This window comes from Taurulus bubalis (genome assembly GCF_910589615.1).
Source record: "Taurulus bubalis genome assembly, chromosome: 9".
NCBI classification, from domain to species: domain Eukaryota; kingdom Metazoa; phylum Chordata; class Actinopteri; order Perciformes; family Cottidae; genus Taurulus; species Taurulus bubalis.
Window position 1 is genome coordinate 25,660,142 of NC_136597.1, and position 25,438 is coordinate 25,685,579.

General features: G+C 44.2%; 1 protein-coding gene across 1 annotated transcript in view; it reads right to left on the reverse strand.

Moving 5' to 3' along the window:
- The window catches only part of ptprz1a (protein tyrosine phosphatase receptor type Z1a), a 70,447-nt gene extending 46,431 nt beyond the window's left edge, over positions 1 to 24,016 (reverse strand). The window contains exon 1 of the mRNA XM_079223127.1: positions 23,884 to 24,016. Coding sequence (XP_079079253.1) covers positions 23,884 to 23,944 — 61 coding nt within the window. The 5' untranslated portion in view covers positions 23,945 to 24,016. The remainder of the gene's footprint in view (positions 1 to 23,883) is intronic.
- Between the last annotated feature and the right edge of the window lie 1,422 nt (positions 24,017 to 25,438).

Below are 25,438 nucleotides of genomic sequence, written 5' to 3' on the forward strand. Positions count from 1 at the left end.
ACCGCTTCAGGTTTCTACTCATGTTTTAGGTTCCTGTCCAATAATTGACTGCTTTAAGTTTTCTTCAGGCGTCATACTGGATGTCCATCATATATTTCTACAACACATTATGTGAGAAGCCGCCATGGTTCATAAAAGACATCCAGCAGGAACAACAACAACAATGCACCTTGTGTCTTTTTTTATTCTTGAATAACAGTAAAAAGCATGGAGGAAGCGCCTTAAAGAACCGCCATAACAGCAGTAAGTGTATTGCACCTTCCTGTAAGGATAGACATCACTCTTCTGCATCGAAATAGTTTAATGAGTTGAAATATCGTCTTGTAAAAAACTTCAATCTAAAACAAACTCAGAATGAATTATAAAAACAAAACAGATTTCATGGGAACTTATTTATGTCAATGTCTGTTACCGCTTTGATCCAGACTGAAATATCTTGACTACTATTGGATGAATAGAAATCTGGTCCAGACATTCATGGTCCTCAGAGGATGACCCCTACAGACTCAACATGGAACACATTATAAGTACCAATTCAGATGTTAGCATTAAGCTCAAAGAGCCGCCAGCATGGCCGTAGATCTGTCTTATTCTATCAGACCACACTATATCACCGCCTCCGCCAACCAGTCAAGTTGCAGTTTACACGGGGGATCAAACCAAAACCCGGTCCAATATTTGGACGGACGTATTTAAAAATGGCGACGGCCAAAAAAGGCTTCAGAACGGCAGTCCACAAACCAACGGGTGACGTCACCGTCTGTGTGTCCAGGTGAACGTTTGAAGAAATTCTCGAAAGGTGTTCCTACGACGACACTAAACCTCCCAAAGTAGGCTTCTTTGAATCCTGTGTGAAGATTATTTCATGTCTACATATTAACTTAAATATGAATCTTCCACATGAACCGAAATCTGATCGGTGTTACAAACGTCCAACCAAGAAATCCCTCTGAGTGTTAAGAGCCTCTTTTCCAAATTAAATTTCATGACCCAACCAGTTTGTGGTCGGTTCAGATTTAGGGTAAATTAGGAGATGAGGTATCCTGCTGTGTGGTGTTTATTCCCCCTGAGCTCTGGATGATAGCGGTCTAATCCAGGATTACATGTTTTGACAGTCTGCAGAGGCAAGAGGTCGTCTGCAGGGCAGCACCTTCAGCACGAAGACCTCCATACAGGAAGTGGAGTTCTCATGTAAAAGCAGGTGTTTCCCAGGCAGGCTGCCAGTAATCTGACTGCTTTTAGACCAGAGTAGCTGCACCAGATTAAGTCTTTATGAGTAAAGAGGAGATCACTTTGAAAGTTTGGATCAGTTTGGGTTTAAAACTTCCTGCAGGGTGGATTTTACTGAACAGAAGAAGTGCAGAGGGAGCAGATGGAAGGACTTTCTACATGGTGCCAATCAAGCAGGATAGATGTCTTTATTTTATACCTAAGAAATAAGCCATTATGGCCTGTGTGTGTGGAATAAATCTTTGAATAAACCAATGCAAAACAAACAAATATGTTATAATTTTTTAAAGATATTAGTGGTATATGATTCAAAGCTCCAGAAAAGCTATTACATGGATTTAAAGGAGAGAAAGATATCATTAAATAACCAATGAAATAAAATAGGCGTAAACCGGACATTCCCATTCAAATCAGAGCGGCGGCCATTGTTATGGGTGCCGTTGCCATTGGGGCCGTTGTAGCTCGCTAACTTCTGGCTAAACTAAACCGACTCAAGGCCAGTGGAAGTGTCTTAAAGCTGCATTCTCTCCACTGACCACCAGGGGGTGACTCCTCTGGTTGTACAGAAGTCTATGCTTCATGTGTTAAAGCTGCATTCTTTCTACTGACCACCAGGGGGCGACTCCTCTGGTTGTATAGAAGTCTATGCTTCATGTGTTAAAGCTGCATTCTTTCTACTGACCACCAGGGGGTGACTCCTCTGGTTGTATAGAAGTCTATGCTTCATGTGTTAAAGCTGCATTCTCTCTACTGACCACCAGAGGGCGACTCCTCTGGTTGTATAGAAGTCTATATAAATGACTCTACTTCTCTTGATTTATTCCATCAGTAAACATTGTAAACATGAGTTTATGTCTCAATCTCTAGTTTCAAGTCTTCTTCAATACAGCATGATGTTCATTTAGAGTCAAACAGACCATAAAACAGGGGACGCTTGAGCATCGGCCTGTGAGATCAGATCAGAGAAAACATTCTGCAGAAAATAAAGCTCATCTTGTTCTTCTTGTCTAGTAGAACATCACTAAGTGCAGAGAATGTAATCCCTAAATCTAATAGAGGGTTGAAATGTGAAGAAGAAAAAGATTGAAATCCAGCAGAGACGACTCTAAACTGATGTTTTTGAGGCGTTAAAGAGCGACGGAGCGCCAAAGTGGAACTAAACCTCCCGACGAGGCAGAAGCTTCCTCCCCGGTACGTTCCAGTGAAGCGTTTCGTGACCAAACACAGGGAGTGAATGTGATCTAGGCGTTCCAGCTCCTGCCGGCTGCAGCTCGTTCCCTTCAAAAGGCAGCCATATAGAGAACAATCAGGAAGAAGTGACATGTCGGGGTTGTTTAGTCGCGTCCCGATGTTTCACTTCTGGATGTTTCACTTCCAGACACTCAGACTGCGGCAGGGTCGCGACCTCCAGTTTTAAGGGTTCAGAGGCGATTAGTTCAAGTAACAAGAAGCAGCTTTCCATGCGGGGAGGATGTCTTTGTGTCGTTATCGCCTCAGGAGGGAGGTGTCCTGTTGGAGGTATTCCAAATATCTCAACTACTGGAAAGACTGGGAGGACTTTTATATTAAGTATCTCCAAAGGATCACTAAGGATGTTGGGACCTTTCTTTTGAACTTTTTTGATCTATTTGATTTCACAACACCTTCGTTCTTACAATTGTTTATAGTGTCTTGTCTTTTTTCTTCTTCTGCCATTCCATTAAATACATATTTATATAAAGATATATATATATATATATATATATATATATATATATATATCTTTATATATATATATATAAACGGTTTCTCGCTCTGTGACCAGGTGGGACAGACAGGAAGCTGTGAAGTGGAAATGGAAATCAGACGGTGGTATCAGAAGCTCTGACATGAAACACCTGTCTGCTTGTGTGTGTGCGTGTGTGTGTGTGTGCGTGTGTGTGTGTGTGTGTGTGTGTTTGCACTACAAAGGATACTTGTATACAACTCTCTGTTTGCGTTCATATGAACGCTTCAGGCGACTTTTCGGCGACCGAACTGGACGACGAGCAAAGCGATAAGAAATATGACAGAAAGTTTTAGGTTTTACATGAAAATATGAGTTCAAATCTAAATTAACTTAATTACTGTCTCTGAAGACAAAGCAGTTTTGGAGTGTGTTTTTTATTCCCGTCTGTTTTTTTTTAATCTCTGTTCGCTCTGATTTTCAATGCACTATAAAAGTCTGGCACCTCTGTAGAAAAATCACAATCATGACTATAAGTAGAGAGAACTTGAACATGTCTTTAGTGCAGAGTAACACAGTTATAATGACATATATTATTACATCTGTGATGACTCATTTTACTAAAATTGGAAAACAATAAGTGTCAGAAAAAAATGGAGGCTCCAGGTGCTACATGCATTGAACCATTCACATTTTTACAACCTCTCCCTGCAGCCTCTGCTCTTGTTTCAGTAGATCTGACTTCCTATTTGCACCGAGGATGTCACTCAGAATGTAATGCTTTTCACAGAATATAGTCACATTTAACCAGCTTAGATTTTAAATAAGCATTTATTCATGAGTTGTCCCCATTTTAGGCTTCGTTTTGGTTGCTTTTTCTGACGTTCATGATGTGTTCAAGGACCCTCGGAAGTTTAAAAGTCCGACAATATTGTGTTTTTTACAGTTTCTTTCTTTAATAAACGGTTCAGTTTGGCGATGGTTGAAAAAAAAAACATGTTTTTCTAATCCCTCTGCTGGGTTTTGGGGTTCGCAGAGTTAATATCTCATAGTCAAAATAAAATTATTGGGTTTTTCAAGTTCGTCCATCAACAAAAAGGCACCAACGTGACTTCCGGCCACAGGGAAGCTGACTGAGTCTCCTCCATCGTTTCCTCTCCAAGTCCGGTCCTCAAAACGCTACAGGTGTCGGTTGCGGACCTCACCGCCGGCGGGACAATACCGATACGTGAGTTGTGTCGGAGACCTTTTGTGCCAAGGACTACAAAGAAAACACCTGCTGAGGTTGTGTTAAAAACGGCCCTCAAAAAGAAGTCCTCTCTTGGCTCTTCACCTTAATGCAAACCAGCCGCTGCATTGGACACTCAGCTCATGTCTGAACAACACTCACCAACTACTGGAGGGGCTGCCATGACATTTAACACAGACGTTCATGTTCCCCAGAGGATGAATCCTGCTCGCCTCGGGTATCCCTGACTTTTCTTTTGACACATGTTTTATCTCAACATCTCATGGATGGATTGTCATGAAACTTGGTCCAGACGTTCATGTTCCTCTTAGAATGAATTGTAATAACTTTGGTGATCTTTTACTTTTTATATTTTTTTTCCGGCACCAACTTCCAGTCAAAGTTTTAATTTGTCCAATATTTTGGTTTGCAAAATGGCGCTTCCATCAGCCTCAGCTGCACCTTGTGTTTATTGCTAATTTGCTAATATTACTATGTTAATGGAAGAATGGTTACTTCTTAGCTGATCTTTGATTTATTTATTCATCCATGCATTTTATTTATTTGAGTTTTTGAAAATGCATTGAGTTTCACAGTTTCTGGGCCACTTTACCATTTTTTTTTGTAATTATTCATTTATTCAATATTTAACAAATTAGGTTTCCATAAATATCTTTGTATAGCTTAAAGGATATTTTCACACGTCTATATCTTAATAACCGATGAACAATTTTTTTTAATGATAAATCAGTATATTGTTGCAAGTTTTATATTTGTTATTCAGCTCTTTTTGACAAAAAAATGTCACGGTGAGCCCAGAGCAAAAAAAAATCTGTAACCGCTGTTGTATTGATCGAGAATTATTGGCCAAATCAAAGAAGAACTCAGTGAGAGGAAAAAGCTGCAAAATCAGGAGCAGGAAGAGCCGAAGAGAGAAAAGCTGATTAAAGACGAATACAGAGAAAGAAGTGAAGGAAAGAAGTGAAGATGGGCGTCGGTGGAGCAGAAGATGGAGGGGTAGGGGGGGGTAACATGCTTATGTTCCACTGGGAAAGACTGAATGAGTAGAATAGATTGTATGGAGAACTCTTGCTCAGCGTCTGTACGGAGAGAAAAAGACCACAACTGTGTCAGTGTGTTTATTCAGCGGAGAGCGGCCCGGCTCGGCGCTCCGGTCTGTGGGAGCCCGGCAGCCTCCAGCCGGACGCTGAATAAGAGGATTAGCCGAGCCCTGGGAGAGCCGGGACGTCCACAGGCTGTGGGGGTGAGAACCGGTGCCCACGCCAGAATGTGTGACGACAACCCCCAACACCCACCCCCCAACACAGCCAACGAGGCCCTGCCCCTCTCCTGATGCTAGGGGGGGTAATACCAACCGCTCAGACTGGAAGGGTATGGCAGGTTAATCTGTGGACAGTCTGGGCTTGTATTCCTTTAAAAAGATCATACTGGTGGCAGTGTGCCAGCTGGGGTCGGCTCTTTAGCTACACATAATTCCATGTTACCTTTTTTTTCACATTTTCAAGTATATCTTTGAACTATTTGATTGTATCTTTATACCGTTACACAGCTTAGGTTACGCTGTAAATCGTTCAGATTCGGGGGTTGTGAACATGGTTGGGGTTTAGGTCAGGCCAAGCCGGCTCTGCATGGCAGGCCGAGCACAGGGCAGAAAAACACCCGGCGAGAGTGAATGGGAGCCTGAACAGCTGGCTGGTTTTACACTTCAGAGGTCTGTCAGCAGCCTGCTGTCATAACATGACCCCTGAAGCTACTGTACCAGTTCTGCTACATGACTTTAATCATTTTATTGAGAGGGATTTCTTTGGTTTTGCCGAGTTAAGTCGATGCAGAAGTGTCTTAAAGCTCCATTCTCTCTCCTGACCACCAGGGGGCGACTCCTCTGGTTGTATAGAAGTCTATGCTTCAAGTGTTAAAGCTGCATTCTCTCTCCTGACCACCAGGAGGCGACTCCTTTGGTTGTATAGGAGTATATGCTTCATGTGTTAAAGCTGCATTCTCTCTCCTGACCACCAGGGGGCGACTCCTCTGGTTGTATAGAAGTCTATGCTTCATGTGTTAAAGCTGCATTCTGTCTACTGACCACCAGGGTGTGACTCCTCTGGTTGTATTGAAGTATACGCTTCATGTGTTAAAGCTGCATTCTCTCTCCTGACACCAGGGGGCGACTCCTCTGGTTGTATAGAAGTCTATGCTTCATGTGTTAAGGCTACATTCTCTCTCCTGACCACCAGGGGGCGGCTCCTCTGGTTGTATAGAAGTATATGTTTCATGTGCTAAAGCTGCATTCTCTCTCCTGGCCACCGGGGGGGGGGGGGGGGGGGGGCGACTAATCCGGCTGTATAGAAGTCTATAGAAAAGTAGTCTTCTTCTCTCTTGATGTATTCCCTCAGTAAACATTGTAAACATGAGTTTATGTCTCAATCTCTAGTTTCACGTCTTCTTCAATACAGCATGATGTTCATTTAGTAAATTATGGTCCAGTTAAAGTCAAACAGGATATGCTTTAGGGCGGGGCTACAAGGTGATTGACAGGTCTCTACGTAATTTCTCCTCAGTCCAGATATGGTAACTTTCCTTTATTGATTGCAAAAAACAGCATGGCGTAGATCACTTGGAAAACTTTCCCCGACCCGTGTAGTGTCTCCACGTCATGATGGATCTGTGAAAATGGTGATTAATCCGCAGTTGTACAACATCTGTTACACGTCTGTCAAAGGTTCTTCTAACCTCAAACCCTGTTTGCTCAACTTCCTGCTCTCTATTCTCTTGGTTCATATCTTTCTGTGGGTAAAAGGCAACTATTTCGCAAAAGTGCAGCAAAAAATAACAACATCTCCAAACTGCCTTCAAATCAGTATCGGAGGAGGAATAAGAGTTCGACCTTTGTGAGGCTCAGACAGCACAGTGATTCATGAAAGTGCTCCTGCTGGATTTATACACAGCAGAACCTCCATAAAAACTCAGAAATCCACTCACGAGACCAGCAACAGGATGTCAAAGTGCCTCGTCACAGCGCTGCAGGCATTACACAAATGAAAAGTCAGTTCTACCTCAAATAAAAAATCCCTCCAAACTGCTGCTGGGAGCGTCAACACAGGGGAGAAAACTAAACTCATCAGCCGAGCGGAGGCCTCGGGGGTTGAATCGCTCCTCATCGATCAGCCGGTCTCATCTTTCCCTTTTAACTATAAATGGCAAAGAACAAAAAGCTGTGGATTATCTACAGGCCGCGTCCGTCAGCCCGAAAAGGAGGACGGAACATGAAAGAAGCCGAGGGGAGGATTTCATATGTGCACTCCAGGAATGAAGGCAGGAAAACGCACTAGAGGAGTTCAACTGAGATGGAAATGTGAGCCAGTGCTGCAGGGATATCATATTTCATAAATTCTTTGGACCCACGTTGAGGATCGAGTCACAAGCAAGTTTAAATGAAGCAAACCATTCCCCTGAATGCCAGAAAGGAAAACCATGCATATAAAACAGGAAGTAGAATGGACTCTCATTCAAATCACCGTAGCAGGATGGTCGGGGCGGCGGCCATTTTTACGTGTCCGATTGCCATTTTGCACGCCAACGTCCACGTAAACTTAACTGACTTACGGGGACCTCAGCGAGAGGAGGTTTTGCTGCCACGACTAAAACGAGCAGTGGAGTAGAAACATTAGGAAGCGTGGAGGGCCAGAGTAAATGAGTGAAAGTTAACGCTTAATGCTTCAAACACACGCTCGTCACAGCGTAGGAAAGAACATCGCTATCGCCAGGTGAGTGGCAACTTTGTTCGGCTCGTTTTCTGTAATAGAATTTAAGCTTTGTGGAATTAGCAAGCTAGCTAGCTAACGAGTGGACAGCTGGCTAGTTAGCTAGCTAGCTTGCCAATTCCCGCCATGCTTAAATGCTAGACTGGTTTCAGAGAGGCTTTGGGTCCATCGGCCCCTCTGCCTTTCCCCCCACCGCTCTGGAGAGGCACGAGCTAGTTACATAGCTAATTAACCTCTGGAGAAGGACGAGCTAGTTACATAGCTAATTAACCTCTGGAGAGGCACGAGCTAGTTACATAGCTAATTAACCTCTGGAGAAGGACGAGCTAGTTACATAGCTAATTAACCTCTGGAGAGGCACGAGCTAGTTACATAGCTAATTAACCTCTGGAGAAGGACGAGCTAGTTACATAGCTAATTAACCTCTGGAGAGGCACGAGCTAGTTACATCGCTAATTAACCTCTGGAGAGGGACGAGCTAGTTACATCGCTAATTAACCTCTGGAGAAGGACGAGCTAGTTACATAGCTAATTAACCTCTGGAGAAGGACGAGCTAGTTACATAGCTAATTAACCTCTGGAGAGGCATGAGCTAGTTACATAGCTAATTAACCTCTGGAGAGGGACGAGCTAGTTACATCGCTAATTAACCTCTGGAGAGGGACAAGCTAGTTATATATAGCTAATTAACCAGCCGTCCGCTCTCAACACCCGCTGACGTGGGTTGTGAACACAACAACAAACGCCATTTTGTTTTGTAGTCGTCAAATGAAGACGACGGAAAACAGTTACGGAATCTTGTAAAAGTACATCAACTTTGTCTTTGAGTCAGCGTTTGAAGCACTAGAACCGGGCCTGTTTGGGACGGTTGCCGATTGCTTGACCTGCGGAAGTGAAGCCGCCATTGTGGGAACTTGCCTGCAATTACTTTTTCTCTCCTGGACCACTTCATCTGGTCACCTTTCTAAAATCGTGCTTTACAGGCTAGACGTTGTGAATCTACCAGGCTGCACTGGGCCTCCTCCTGTCAGTCAACACACTCTCTTCTGTGTGCGTGTGTGTGGTCATGGTTTTAACTTGTAGCTGCGGTGTGTCGTCTCTGGTCTACGTCCTCCAGCACCAGCATCGCTGCACTAAACTGCGATAAGACTGAACAGCTCGCTGACAGCTTTGTGTGTGTTCATGCACTCGTGTTTGACCTGTATCTGTAGTCAGAAACAAATGATCTGTCCCGGGGGAGAGCAGATGAATAATGGATCCGACCGTCTACAGTTTCCATCAGCGGCCCCTCTGTCCTGCAGCCAGTCACTCTGCCGTTACCCATGTTGGTTTAGACTCTGGTCTATTTTGTTATGTGAGCTGCTGCCAGCTGAACAATTAGCAGGTTGTGTCCTCTGTTCCAAGTGATCGGTCTCAGGTGTCATATCTGTCCCGTTGACGGCAATTTCAGTAGATGCAGAAATTGTACATTTTCCGAGGTTGTGCTTCAGGCAGCAAACTCTGGTGCTGCATTCTCTTTACTAACCACCAGCGGGCGACTCCTCTGGTTGTATAGAAGTCTATGCTTCATGTGTTAAAGCTGCATTCGCTCTACTAACCACCAACGGGCGACTCCTCTGGTTGTATAGAAGTCTATGCTTCATGTGTTAAAGCTGCATTCTCTTTACTAACCACTAGCGGGCGACTCCTCTGGTTGTATAGAAGTCTATGCTTCATGTGTTAAAGCTGCATTCTCTTTACTAACCACCAGCGGACGACTCCTCTGGTTGTGTAGAAGTCTATGCTTCATGTGTTAAAGCTGCATTCTCTTTACTAACCACTAGCGGGCGACTCCTCTGGTTGTATAGAAGTCTATGCTTCATGTCTTAAAGCTGCATTCTCTCTACTAACCACTAGCGGGCGACTCCTCTGGTTGTATAGAAGTCTATGTTTCATGTCTTAAAGCTGCATTCTCTCTCCTGATCAGAAGGGGGCGACTTCTGGTTGTATAGAAGTCTATAGAAAATGACTCTACTTCTCTCTTGATTTATCCCTCAGTAAACATTGTAAACATGAGTTTATGTCTCAATCTCTAGTTTCATGTCTTCTTCAATACAGCATGATGTTCATTTAGTAGATTATGGGCATTTAGAGCAGGGGATGCTTTAGGGCGGGGCTACAAGGTGATTGACAGCTCACTACCAGAGACGTACACTGCGTCTCTACGTCACTCGTCCGCATTTAATATCATGACTTTCGTTCATTGGTTGCGAAAAACCACAACATGGCGACGGTTGTAATCCAAGATGGTGACGGCAAAAAACGCTGAACAGTCCACAAACCAACGGGTGACGTTGACGACGTCCACTTCTTATATACACAGTTCATGGTTTCAATGAAAGGACCTAAAGTTTTCAGGATTTAGTTTCACTGTAGAAAGGTTTAGACTCAGAAAGAGAAGAAATAACTCTGAACGCCTGCAGATTTCGACACAACTTCCAGTCTTGTAACGCAGGATGTCCCATCGACACCTGTTCATCCTCTGAATGTCTGCTGGGTAGCCGCCCACCGTTCACTGTGTGCCAGCCTCTGCTGCTGCAGCATCAATCTCAAACAAACCCAGCAGCCGAGACCTTCAAACTGCCTCCCTGTGTTCGTCTGCCCGGCCGTCACCTCCACAGCCAGAGGCTCCAAAACACTCAGACAGCGACTGGGGTGTTTAAACAAAGAGCTCCCACTCAGAGTGACTTGTTTACAGGAAGAGGAAGATTTAAAAGGAAAACTGAGAAAAGGTACGGCTCCAACACACCGACCTCAAAGTCGCTTTATTTACTTTAAACCTTGGCTGTCGGCCGTGCCAGCCTCGGCTTTGTGTTTTAGTTGCTGCAGAGCAGAACACAGATGATTTGGTATGTCAACAGGTTCAAGAGAAGAAAAACATTTGCGAGCACTAAATGTATGCAGCATGTGGCACATGTTGGCATCAATCAGAGAACAAAGCAGCGGCGTGCATGTTCTGGGGACTGGTGGTCCGAAGTTCACATACATTACATCCCTGTGGCATTCAGAGCTTTCCCTATGGGAGCTGTCAAGGTATAATGCGTAAACAAAATGGCTTCTAGGTGGCCTTGTGTTTACAGAAACTTTACCGCCACTCAAACTGACATTGGATCCCTGCTGTAGCTTCCTATGTGAGCCAGAACTAGTTTAAAGCGTAAAGCGTTCCCTGCTTTATGGTCTGTTTGACTCTAAATGACCATAATTTACTAAATGAACATCATGCTGTATTGAAGAAGACTTGAAACTAGAGATTGAGACATAAACTCATGTTTACAATGTTTACTGAGGGAATAAATCAAGAGAAGTAGAGTCATTTATATAGACTTCTATACAACCAGAGGAGTCGCCCCTTGGTGGTTAAGAGAGAGAATGCAGCTTTAACACATGAAGCATTTACTTCTATACAACCAGAGGAGTCGCCTGTTGGTGGTTAGTAGAGAGAATGAAGCTTTAAGACATGAAGCATAGACTTCTATACAACCACAGGAGTCGCTCCCTGGTGGTCAGGAGAGATGGCCGGCTTCACTTTACAATCCTGAGGTTCCCGCCTGACAAAGACTAAAATGGTCCTTGTTTTCAGTTGACGGTGCTCTGTGAAAAGTTTCACAGGCGACTCCATCTTAAAGGGCTGCAGGACTTTTTTTTAAAGTCAATGCAAAGACTTGAAATTGCAACGATGAAAACTCTCAACTCAATCCTGAACTTCCAACACATGACTTGTTGGTAGTTTTTAGTAATTCCATGTAATTTGTTGGTAATAAAATAAATAACAACAGATGCAAATGAGCTTCTAGCTAACTCTGGTGCAATTACTTTTAATTGTCGGTCGTCCCTGCACAAATAAACCCTGATATATATATAACATTAAAATAAAAAAAGAATATCACCAAACTTATTCTTTAACTATAGAAAACCCAACTGGTCTAAATGATCTACTTTATGTCCGCCTCACACAATGATGTATTGTTTCTTACGTACTAGCCTCCATGTGATGAACAACATGTCCAAAACAAGAGCCAAGTTTCTGGCTTCTATTATCCACATCCTGCAGGGCCTTTTTAAGTTGACACAACCTTTTTTTAGTTGACACAACAACTATTTTCCAACTCTACAGACTCGACAAACTGCAGTGAAAGTCTAGCTGAGAGAAACCTGAACCTGATGAACATGTCCTGGCAAGGCCACCGTACAGAGAACAAACACTTCTAGATGCATTTAGAGTACAACACTTTTTTTTTGTTTCTTGATTATTAAATGTCCCCACAGGTTACTCTTCTGAATACCTGATCACCAGCGAAGGAGCAGCGGGTTTCCTTCTTCACCCAGATTCCCCAAAATGCCTGAAGTGTCTGTTCCGAGCAGAAACAAGTTCTTTTTTTCTGGTTGTTTTTTTTGCTCCGGCAGACGGGTTTCCAATCTAATCGTACACGCGGTGACGAAACAGTTTGTCAGAGGCCCAAAGAAAAGCTTCTCGAACAGAAAAACGACTTAATTAAACAGTGGGGCTGAAAGGACGGAGCAGAGTGCCAACGCTGTATCCCACAGCAAAGACAATGAGGGAGGAAGTGTGTGTGTGTGTGTGTGTGTGTGTGTGTGTGTGTGTGTGTGTGTGTGTGTGTGTGTACACATAAAGGCCTCTTACGTATTTTCTAAACTTTATACTGCATAATTTACACTTCAGCTCAGGCTTAACATGAGCCCGCCCGACGTTGTGTGTTCAACTAAAAGATTATTTAACTTAACTTATTTTAGAGCTAATGATGCATTCAAGTCATGTAGGATTTCTAAGCTGCCAACTGGGGAAAAGTAAGTCAGTAAACACGGAGCAAATCCACGGATGCTGGCTGTCCAACTCCAATTTAAAGAGCCTGTGAGTAACGTTTGGGGTTATGGAGGATTTCACTTCTCGATAAAAAATCACTTTCCTTCCGTTCAACTTTTTAAGTTAAATTACATTTATTTAAAGCTAAATATAAATAGCTTGATAGATCTAACGAGACACAGCGAGGTCAGCGTTATACCGGGAGTGTTTCTTCATCTGAAAGAAGAGCAAAGGAGGCCCATGTTTCTTCCACTTTGCTCCGGACCGGCTTCAATTAGGAGTTTGATTGACCGATGTTTCATCCAATCACCTGCCACGTATTTATTTAAAGCACCGGTTCCCTTCTCCCCAAACCATCTGGCACGTCAGGTTACAAAATATGAGCCCTCTGTCCATCAGCAGGATGTCCCGCCTCCAGCGCTGAGCTCCAGATGATGTCAGCGACCGCAACCTCGCCCCGCAGCAGGCGCCCCGCAGCAGGCGCCCCGCAGCAGGCGCCCCGCAGCAGGCGCCCCACTTTTTTCACCTGCCTGAAACTCGCGTGTCGTTTTCGTGCGTGAACGCGGCGATCACCAGCAGCACAATCAGCAGCTCATTAACAGGCGGACATGTTGTAACGGCGCCAGAGGGAAGCGGGACTATTTTGAGGAATGACCTAATTGAAATTAGCAGCAGGGGAGGACACAGAGAAATTATGGATTCTCCTCTGCGTCCTTCTTTAACCTTGACACACATCTGCTGGAGTCACTAATGTAATCCAGTGATGGCAGATGGTTCGTTATATGGAAACAAAACTGTCTTTATGAAACAATTATGAGTGTTTTATAGGTTAACATCAAACATGTCTTATCATCTAATGTAAAATCTTTGAGATATCTTTATTTAATATCACGTGGAATATTATTTTCATTATACTATGTGTATAACTTCTTAGTACTTTTTATAATAATTGACATCACTCAATAATACTTTCTATTAGGCATTGGTGTTCAAATCACTTCTTATTCGCTTTTAACTTTTTTTATTGTAGTTTTATTTTGCAATGCAGTATTATTTATTTGACATTTAATAGTCGTTATTCTATATGTTTATATTTTATTCTATCGTTTTATGCCATTTTTCTGTTTTAATTTCCTTCCCGGGTTATTAAAGTTCCAGCTCATCTTAACTTTAAAACTCATGACTTGTTTCTGTTTTTCTGTCACACCCTCATGTACGACTGTGGCTCAGTGGTGCGCAGGGTCGTCCTTCACTCAGAGGATCGGCGGTTCGATCCCCGGCTTCGCTAGCCCATGTCGACGTGTCCTTGAGCGAGACACTTAACCCTAAATGTCTTCTGTAGCTGAGCCTTCGGTGTATGAATGGTTGATAATCCTGATGTGGCTCCTCTCATCAGTGGGTGAATGGATGAATAATGTCATGTAGTGTTAAAGTGCTTTGAGTGGTCGGAAGACTAGAAAAGCATGTTCATTTATTTTGTGTATACTTGAGTTATTGGTACTGCAACGTGCTTTTTAACATTTGAGGTAATGTGATGTGTCCTGTGTTGGAGGAACCTGAGGGGGGAATGATGGATAACTACACGTGTGTGATTGTTTACTCTGCTTTTTGAGAATAAATATAATTTGCGCTGGGTCGGGGGGCGGCGCCTCCGTTCCCTCGCCGTTACATGCATTCAGTGTTTTTGCAAAATAAACTTCTGTATACACAGAAAATGAATCATTTCCACGTGTTCAATGCAAAGTGTTTTTTTTTCAAAATATATATATATCGGTTTTTGCTCGTTACATGCACACAGCGTCTTTTCAAAATAAACTTAGTGGTTGAGGTTTACGGATACAACAAAACCACTTGGTTAGGTCTAAGGTTGTGGTTTGAGTTCAAATTACATTTGTTAAAATAACTACTACTTTTAACACAGCCTTTTTCTGGCCACATCTTGAGATTTTGGCCAATTTTGCTTCCATTTCTTTTTCCCGATTATTTTCTGCAATAATCCAAAATCCAATGAATGCCATTGGATTTTTGTCACTTGGATTTGTTAACACTTCCTGTTGGCTAGAATAATAACGCCCCCTCTGCTTTATTCAGCAGCTAAAGAGGAAGACATTTCCTTCAGGAGTTGTAGGAGTATTTAGCTTTGTGCCGACAGGATGTGTAAATAGTTATTTACAGCCACATCGACCTTAAAAAGGATAATGTGTTAGTCTTCTGGCTCATTTCTGTGCCATGAAAACCCATTGATGCCGTGTGAAATTCACTTGTTAGTCCAGTCGTTCACATTGTTGTAAGAACTCAACATTATCTTCTTCTTCTTCTTCTTCTGGAGTCCCGGCACGTAGCTGCAGGGCTCGACCCCCTGCTACTGTTAGCTTGTAATGTCGGTGATCGAGGAATTTAAGCTCTTTCTCCTGCTGCCCTCAATGGACGCTGATCTGGATAAGAGGATCAGACTAATGTCTGAAATGTAAATGCAAATGTCCTGTAAATACTTGAAAAGGCCTCGTTGAGGCCCATCGAATCCCTTTTGTGCGAGCCAACATCTGCCCGACGCGTCCCGCGTTCACCTGCTCAGATCCTCCACGAAGAAAAGGAGCCCAGAGGACTTTGACCGCGTCCTCCATGCCGGCCTTTTTTAAAAAGCGCTGGCCTTGTTTTTTCTGCGTCACTTTATTTTCAGAGCTGGTGGGGGGGATTCGTATTCATCGGTTTTGGGAGACGAGGGCCATCGAAAACCTCCAGAGAGACCACACACTCGCAGGCAGCTGAGGAGAAAACAGGGGGAGGGAATCAAATGGCTCTCCACCAGCTCCTCTACGGGGACTCCACTTGTTCTCAACTGCAATGGTGAGCGCCCCCCAGCACCACCACCCCTTTTCAGAGGGGCGGTGGGCCACCTGGATCTGCCCCGTTATCCATTACAGCAGCGGTTCTCAAACTTTTTCTGTCGCGCCCCACTTTGGAGGAAGAAAAATGTTCGAGCCCCACCGCCCCAACAAAATTGGAACAAATGGTCCAACTTTTTGTGACTCCTCCATCCGTGCTTTTTTCGTTTTAAAGAATCTGCATCTCCCCCCGCACCCTACCTGTAATACCGCCGCGTCCCACTAGAGGGTCGCGCCCCACAGTTTGAGAACCGCTGCATTACAGTGTCCAGAGCACCGGCGGACACCAGCAGAGGCAAGATGGTTGGCTAACCAAAAGAGGAAGAAGAAAAAAAAATCATCCCTCACAAGAGAAACAAGAGAGGAGACAAATGAGGATTAAAAAAGGGTGGATGAGGAGGAAGGGGTGGGGGTAGACAGGAGAAGGATGAAGGCATGAGGCTCTAATAAAGGGGAGAATGTGGGACAGCAGGGTGACGGAAGATGTGCAGCAGCACCGAGAAGATGTGAAACCAGAAGGGATGAATGAGAGATTAAGTTGGACAAAAAGAAAATGTTGAAGAAGATTGAAGGTTGTGAAACAAAACAAAGATCACAGAAACCCGGACCCCGAGGAAAATGCACTGCGGAAAAAATCCTAACGGCTTAAAATCTCCCATCTGCAATGTAGATTTTACCTGGTGCCAAACCCAGAGGTGTCCCAGGAAATAAGTCCAAATGTTTCAAACAAAGACCTGCCAATCACGTGACATTACAGCACGTTGTGTCCCACAGTTATTAAATCAGTCGATATCGGTTAAAAACTAAAAAAAAACAAAAAAAAAATAAACTCTCCATTAGATCCACTCGACGTGTTTCCATTCATATATTTTGAAGAGCATTTTGAAGTATTGTGTTGAAAAGCTGTGTGTGGAAAACGGCAATTTTACATAAAACTTCCTCAATTGCAAAAAAGTGTTGTTTTATTATATAATGTTTATATATATATATATATATATAGATAAAATCTATATATATATATATATATATATATATATATATATATAATAAATATATAAATAAGACTTTCCTTTTTATCTTGTAGATGGTTAAAATCTAGAGACTATATATAAGAAGTGGAGAAGCTTTAACACATGAAGCATATACTTCTATACAACCAGAGGAGTCACCCCCTGGTGGTCAGGAGAGAGAATGCAGCTTTAACACATGAAGCATATACTTCTATACAACCAGAGGAGTCACCCTCTGGTGGTCAGGAGAGAGAATGCAGCTTTAACACATGAAGCATAGACTTCTATACAACCAGAGGAGTCGCCCCCTGGTGGTCAGGAGAGAGAATGCAGCTTTAACACATGAAGCGTCGCCTTCACTCGGCAGAACCGGAGTTTGCTGCCTGGTTAGATGTATCTTATAGCGCCAACTTCGGACCAAACTTTGCGGCAAGTAGCAGAGATTATTCGCGACGAACACTTGCCTAATTCACATTTCTTTTTTTCGTGACATTTAAAAAGTGCGAGTGGCTCCACCTTCCAAATCTGAGACCAAACAGAGTTTCTTTTTTTTAACACTACGAGAGGAGAATGGAGGCCTGCGAACAGTGATGGGAGACACAGTGAGGTGTGTGTGTGTGTGTGTGTGTGTGTGTGTGTGTGTGTGAGTGAGTCACCCTAACACACTGCGCTCCCACACTCCTGCTCCAGCTTCACAGTGTGACAGCGTCCTCTCCTCCTCGCCGCCGCCACTGGGACAAATCGCAGTGCCATCCTGCGTCACGCTTAAATGCCTCCCCCTCTCCCGAAACCACCCCTCACCCCCTTCTTTTCTCCGTTGCTCGGCACCCCCCCCCCCCCCCCTACTCTCCCCCTGCCCCGCCCTCCCACACCCCTTCTCGATCTGCCCCATTACACCTCCCTTCTCTCTGTAGTTGCCCCCTTTCCTACTGTTACAAAACAAATCTCCCCTCTGACAGCATAATTCACCGGAGCCGGGCCAGGGGAGGCGGCGCAGGAGGGACGGGGTCCTCCTCAGCTGACCTCCGCCGAGGGCCCGGCTGGTAGTTCCCCCCGCCTATAGCCTCTTTTCAGCCAAGGGCCGGCGGAGAGAGAAAAAGAGGGGCGACTCGGGAGGATTCAAACCGGTGGCTCCTGTGTAGGCCTGAGTGAATGCCGTTGAGCCTAATACCCACTAATCTGGTCATCAAATACCCCCACTGGAAATCTTTTTTTTTCTTTTTTCTCCAGACTATCAGCGGGGCGGCGAGGAACGTCTGCTTTGGCCGGAGATGGAGGGATAAAAACGAAGTACAGGAGAGGGACAGAGAGAGAAAGGAGATGTGAGAAACAGGAGAGGTGGAAAGAAGAGGTCGTCTGAGGTGACCAACAAGCAGCTTTTATATATATATATATATATATATATATATATATATATATATATATATATATATATATATATATAAATACACATATATATATATATATACACATATATATATATATATATATATGTGTATATATATATATGTCTATATATATATATATATATATATATATATATATATATATATATATATATATATATATATATATATAGACATATATATATATATATATATATATTTGATCATGTAGTTCCTGATTTAAATATGACAGGTTGTCAGGTTGCAATTAATTCAGCTAAGTTTAGTAATAGTGTTTGATTTAAATTTAAAGCATCTTTTTTATATTATTAGTGAAGAGGATGTTTTAAATTTCCTTTATTATTATTATTATCATTATTATCGTCCCAAGATCTTCCTCATTTTGTAAAAATAAAAAATGAAACACCAAAGTATGGTTTACATTCTGTGCCTTCAATGGAGAAAGAAATGTCATTTTATCCACAATTATCTTAAGACTTTTTTTTACTAGAAAAACCACCAAGCCGTCAACTCGTCAAGTTGAAGTTTACAACACACACAGTGACCTTTGACCCCCATATTCTAATCAGTTCATCGTTGGGTCCAGGTGGGCTTTTGTGCTAAATTTGAAGGAATTCTCTCAAGGCGTTCCCAAGATAATTGCGTTCCTGAGAATGGACCAGACGTACGGTATGCAGATTGAGAGCCACAAAAACCTGAACCGAAAATTTTAAAATGTGTGTCCTTGGTAAAAGCACAGCTGTATACAACGGCTTCAGTTCCCCTACAGCAGAGTAAACCGTCATTCTAAATATGACAAACACTTAAACTGAAATACCTTTCTGCTCACATCCCCGTCCACAGCAGGACAGTCTGCTTCTCCATAGGCAACATTATGCCGACTGTGGAAAAGTATCTCAAACAAACCCACTTCGAAGGACATCAACTGTCTCTTTTGTGATTTGTGATAATTGGCTGTGTAAATAAAATTGTCCAGTGATGCGTTCACTTGTCTTGCTCCAGGTTGGAAATGTTCATGTTAATCTACTAGTCACTCTATTAAAGTAAATGAACAGTCTCCTGAAAAGCAGTGTTTTTGTGCTACGCATCCTCGAGTTACTCATCCTCGCGCTACATACCCAAACTCTACACATCCTTGCTATGCGCATCCTCACTCAACGTATATCCTCGCGCCATGCATTATCGCGCTACGCATCCTCGCGCTACGTAACCTCGCGCTACGTAACCTCGCGCTACGTAACCTCGCGCTACGCATCCTCGCGCTACGCAACCTCGCGCTACGCATCCTCGCGCTACGCAACCTCGCGCTACGCATCCTCGCGCTACGCAACCTCGCGCTACGCAACCTCGCGCTACGTAACCTCGCGCTACGTAACCTCGCGCTACGTAACCTCGCGCTACGCATCCTCGCGCTACGCAACCTCGCGCTACGCATCCTCGCGCTACGTAACCTCGCGCTATGTAACCTCGCGCTACGCATCCTCGCGCAATGCATCCTCGCGCTAAGTATCCTCGCGCAATGCATCCTCGCGCTACTTGTCCTTGCGCTACGCATCCTCGCGCAATGCATCCTCGCGCTAAGTATCCTCGCGCAATGCATCCTCGCGCTACTTGTCCTTGCGCTACGCATCCTCGCGCTACGCATCCTCACGCTACGCATCCTCGCGCTACGTATCCTCGCGCTACGTATCCTCGCGCTACGTATCCTCGCGCTACGTATCCTCTCGCTACGTATCCTCGCGCTACGTATCCTCACGCTACGCATCCACGTCTTCTTCTGGAATAACTTAGATGGGTTTAAGAAAAGACGGTGAAATACATGGTTAGGTTTCCGAAAAGAATTTAAATTGTGTTAAAATAACCAAGTTCTCGTTTCCCACGGGGAACAAACAGCGGTCTCCTGGGTGAAACACCGTTTTTTGTTTGACCCATCCACCTCCACTCCCGCCCTGTGTGGGTTTTTGCAGTCTGGTTCACGATTACGTGGATTACATACAAATGTATTTGTACGATTTACAGCCCATCCTTTCACAGGTGAAGCTCTGAACACTGGGTGAGAAAAGCCTGCATCACACTCTCATAACAAAACAAACATCTCCAGCCTCCCCCTGCATGTGTTTGACTGACAGACTGCCTGACTGTGACGGCCATCTGTCAGCAGACTCCCTGTTAGACAACAAGAGGCCCGGAGACTCCTCGAGGCCCGGGCTGAGCTCGGGGCTCGGCTGGCACTGCCCATTCACAAATATCTTTTGGGAGGACAGATGGTGCCGAGTTCTGTCCTCATGCGTCTTTTCTTCCACCATCAACAATTCCTGCGTTGCCTCCTCGGTGAGCTGGCACCGCCTTTGTGCCGCCACACACACACACACACACACACACACACCAACACACACCAACGTTTTAAGCAAAGCTTCATTTAAAACAGCCCAAATGAAAAGAGAGCTCGGAGGCTTTCTGCAGGTACCGAACCGTCCAGCACAGATCCAGGCTCACTGGCCCGGGCACAAAAGGTTTCACATCTCTTCAGCTAAAACTGGCTCCGACCAGCTTACCCTCCCCCTTAATCTTTGTTTCAAGTCCCACCCCCCGAAAAGATTCAACCAAGCAGATCAGTGTCCTCCCTGGCACGCTGCGACTGTACCGTACGGGCTGGGAGGGCAAACCGGAGGATAAGGAGCTGGAAGCCCCTTTCCAGTGTTCAGGCTTATGGCGACAAATCTCCAATGACTTCTTAAAACTCATCGGAACCGGCAGGACGCACTGACGGGTCCCTTATCACGAACACCGAGCACACAAATATATTCATAATTCTAGTACACATTGTTGACCCTGAGAACTGCTTCATAATAAGCTGATACAGGAAAATAATGCACCATAGAGAAAAGAAAAATGTATAATTTAAAGGTTAACAGAAGGAGATGAGGAGATCCAGCTTTGTCACTTCCTCCTCCTTAACCCTAACCCTATTTATTGTTTGAGTTGTGTTTAGAGGTTGTACATGGGGGTTATATATTATTGTAGCCTTGATTTTTATGTTTAATTTGATACCTAACATGTTCTTTTCGGGGGGGATTTATACCATGTTTTTTTAATTTGATAGGGCTCAACAAGAAGGTCCAGTATGAAGGATCTGGCGGCACCTAGTGGTGACGTTGCAGATTGCAACTAACTGAAACTTCTCACGCGTGCCAAGCATGTAAGAGAAGGACAATGACAAGGTAATTAACCCGTCGCTCCCAGAGCGTATACGCCGTCTCCACGTCACTCCAGATACGGTCACTTCCGTTTATCGGTTGCAAAAACAACAACATGGCGACGGCCGTAATCCAAGATGGCGACGGCGAACTCGCCAAACTCAAGGCCTCATAACGGCGGTCTACAAACCAGCGGGTGACGTCACGATGACTAGGTCCACTTCTCATACACAGCCGGTGGTTTGATTGCTTATTTTGGGGAAAAACAATCATTATGAACAACATGTTTAAAAAAAAAAGTTGTGTCCACTGCTCTGAAAATAGAATTTGTGATTAGATGCTAAAGAGTTCAGTGAACTTTCACTTGAGGACTCGCTGTGTCTTCAACAAAACGTGTCCATTGGAAAGAGCATCAAAAAGTCAAAGCTTTATTATTTCATTGTTTATTGATTTAAACAATGATTTAAAGTAAAACAAATATGGACTGAAAGTTTGTGTTTGGCTTTGACTGTTTTTGATGAATATGAATGATAGAACAATACTTTCGTGGAAAACAATTATATTTCTTTAAAGAAGAAAATACACTACAATAAAATAAAAATAAAAACAGCAGTGTTTCCCACTCCTAAAGTCCAAAAGGCTCCAAAGGTCTATAAGTGTAGTGAGAAAGTCTCCAAGTGGTCGACTCCAGACAGCAACTCCCAAAAGCATCATGAACATAAACGATGAGGAACTGTTTGCACTCACAGCTGTTAGAGACACACAAGTAGCCCGTCGGCCATTACAATATAAATAACTTCTTTCCTTTGCCAGAGCATGAGGTATTTTTAAAACTACTGAAAAACACAAGATCCCAACAATACTGGAGAGCCAACTTGACCCCAGATGGCCAGCAGTGGAAAGACGCTGCTGCTGCTGCACATTAATAACGATCAAGGAGGTTTATTGCTCTTGGAAACTCCTGTTTGGGTGTTAAGCTCCATCCCGGCTGGATGTTTCTCAGCACGTTATTAAAAAATATAAAGCACAAACTGCACTCCTTCCCTTTTGCCAACAGGCAGGTTGGAACGGCACCGATCACACACCTCGGGCCTCGCAGCTCAGATGAGCTCACGGTCACAACAAGGAAAATTCCTGCAGAGACTTAAAGGAAACGTCCGTGCATTTGTTTTCTCTCCTGCACTACAAGTTCTCTAAAAGTCTCCAGGAGGGGAACTCGAACATCATGAGTTAGTGTACAGTGTGTTGCAGCGACGGTGTCTGTTTCGGTGAAAGGCATTATGGGATTACTGCTGTCGTTGTTGCCAGATATGGAGCCTTTGACACCCTTAATAAGCCGGTCAGACTACCGTGTCCAAACTCCTCTTTTCACGCTCTGACAGCTCCGATATGGAGACGCCCTGAACCGCTCAAACATTTTAATCTGAGGCACAGAGGACAGAGGAGAGAGGACAGAGGAGAGAGGACAGAGGACAGAGGAGAGAGGAGAGATGATCGAGGACAGAGGAGAGAGGACAGAGGAGAGAGGACAGAGGACAGAGGACAGAGGAGAGAGGAGAGAGGAGAGATGATCGAGGACAGAGGAGAGAGGACAGAGGAGAGAGGACAGAGGACAGAGGAGAGAGGACAGAGGACAGAGGACAGAGGAGAGAGGACAGAGGAGAAAGGAGAGAGGAGAGATGATCGAGGACAGAGGAGAGATGAGAGAGGACAGAGGACAGAGGAGAGAGGAGAGAGGAGAGAAGACAAAGGAGAGAGGCGAGATGACAGAGGACAGAGGAGAGAGGACAGAGGAGAGAGGACAGAGGAGAAAGGAGAGAGGATAGAGGAGAGGACAGAGGACAGAGGAGAAAGGAGAGAGGATAGAGGAGAGGACAGAGGACAGAGGAGAGGACAGTGGACAGTGGAGAGGACAGAGGAGAGAGGACAGAGGAGAGAGGACAGAGGAGAAAGGAGAGAGGAGAGAGGAGAGGACAGAGGACAGAGGAGAGGACAGTGGACAGTGGAGAGGACAGAGGAGAGACGAGAGAGGACAGAGGAGAGAGGACAGGGGAGAGGACAGTGGAGAGGACATAGGAGAGAGGAGAGAGGACAGAGGAGAGAGGACAGAGGACAGAGGAGAGAGGAGAGAGAAGAGAGGACAGTGGAGAGGACAGTGGAGAGAGGACAGAGGAGAAAGGAGAGAGGAGAGAGGACAGAGGAGAGAGGACAGAGGAGAGAGGAGAAAGGAGAAAGGACAGAGGACAGAGGAGAGAGGAGAGAAGAAGAAAAAAAACATACACGGAAATATATTTTTATGTTTTTTTAAACTAGTTTCCGTGAATGTCTCCAAAGACGCACAGCACGTTACGCACAGCGGGTTCAATTGTGGGAATAAAACAGATCAACACACAATCATAATCATAATCATAACACAACAACAGCAGATGACAGACTGCGCGCAGGCTTCCTTGGTTTGTTTTGGGGCAGAAGTCACTTCCCGGTTCACCTGCGCCATCACCTTGAAGTTGGCGCAGAAGGTGAAACCCACGAGAGATTCCAGGCTTTCTGCGTCATTTCGAGGACAAAACGCGTCTCACCTTGTTGGCAGAGGAGGAGGAAAAGTCCCGCCGGGAGCAGCCAGCGGCGCGTAGTCTCCATGTCTGAGGAGGAATACAACCTCGCAGATGCGCTAAATAAACCAAACCAAAACGGCGCAGTTTGGGGAGCAGGTCCCGGTCCGGCCGCAGCCCTCACAGCTCCATGCGCGCTCCGCTGCTGCCGGGTCGGTTGTGGTCTCGCTTGCCGCGTTCGTGTGGTACAGATCCCGGGTCCCGGTGCGCCGCTCCGCTCCGTCCGCGCTCCTCCACACCGACTGAGTGACTGAGGACGCGCCGCCAGACTGACGCTGCGCACCGCCCACAGCGCCGCGGCGCGCGGCCTCAGCTCCTCCACTCACAGCGGGGTTCTTACGGTCATGGGAAACCTGGGGAAGTCATGGAGTTTTAAAATGGTTATTTCCAGGCCTGGAAAAGTCCTTGAAAAAAATTAAAAATCCCCAAAAGTTTTGTAAAAGTCATGTAAATGTGATATATGCATGAGTTCATGACGTTCATTTACGCTGAGTTTGAAATAATTAATATGCTTTTAAAAGAAAGACTCAAAATATAAGCAGGCATACATACAGGCATCTATATACATGTTTATTCTTTTAATCAAACTATTGTCTCATTCATTTGTGTCATTTAAGGTTTACTGTATGCTTTGTTTTCTCATTGTTAGTTTAAATACTACATTTACTCACTTTTTACTGTTTACACCCAGATTTCACTAAATGTTTGGTCATGGAAAATTGGTTTAAAGTCATGGAAAAGTCATGAAATCCATTGGTGAAAATGTGTATGAACCCTCAGCCACAGCGTGACGTTTAGAGTACCTGGCCCTTCAGTATTCTTTTATTTATCTTTTTATATATTGCTTTTATTTTAATGTATGCTTTTAATCACACAACCGACAGGAGGAGAAATACAACAATATAGTTGTTGTTGTTATAATTCGGAAAAGTTCAGCAGGAGACAGAAAGAATGGAAACGATGCTAATGGAAGAAGGAAATACATGAAGGAAAGGAATGCAAAGGAAAAAAGTGAACATAAAAAAAGAGAATATGATGATGAATAAATGGAAGTAAATGGAGAACATTTGAAAAAAAAGAAAGGTAAGAAATGAGTATATCCCCGACCTGAACACCAAAATACATTTGCGTCTGTGTTTGTTGTAATATAAACTGATTATTAATTACTTCCAATCTTCCGATTAGAGGAAAACCTGCTCTTCCTTCTTTTTATTGTAACGGCAGCGTAAAAACAATGTGAGGCCATGTCGTCCTCCCACCACTGGCTAGAGGGCAGAGGTCACATTATCCTGTTAAATGTGTACAACACTGTCTCTTTAAAACTGCATTCCCTTACGCATAAACTGCAACTACATTTCAAGGGAAACCAATTTTCGCGCAAACATTACCTGGTGCAAAAGCAGGAGAGAGAATGCCGCTTCAACACATGAAGCATATACTTCTATACAACCTGAATAATCGCCCCCTGGTGGTAATTCGAGAGAATGCAGCTTTAACACATGAAACATAGACTTCTATACAA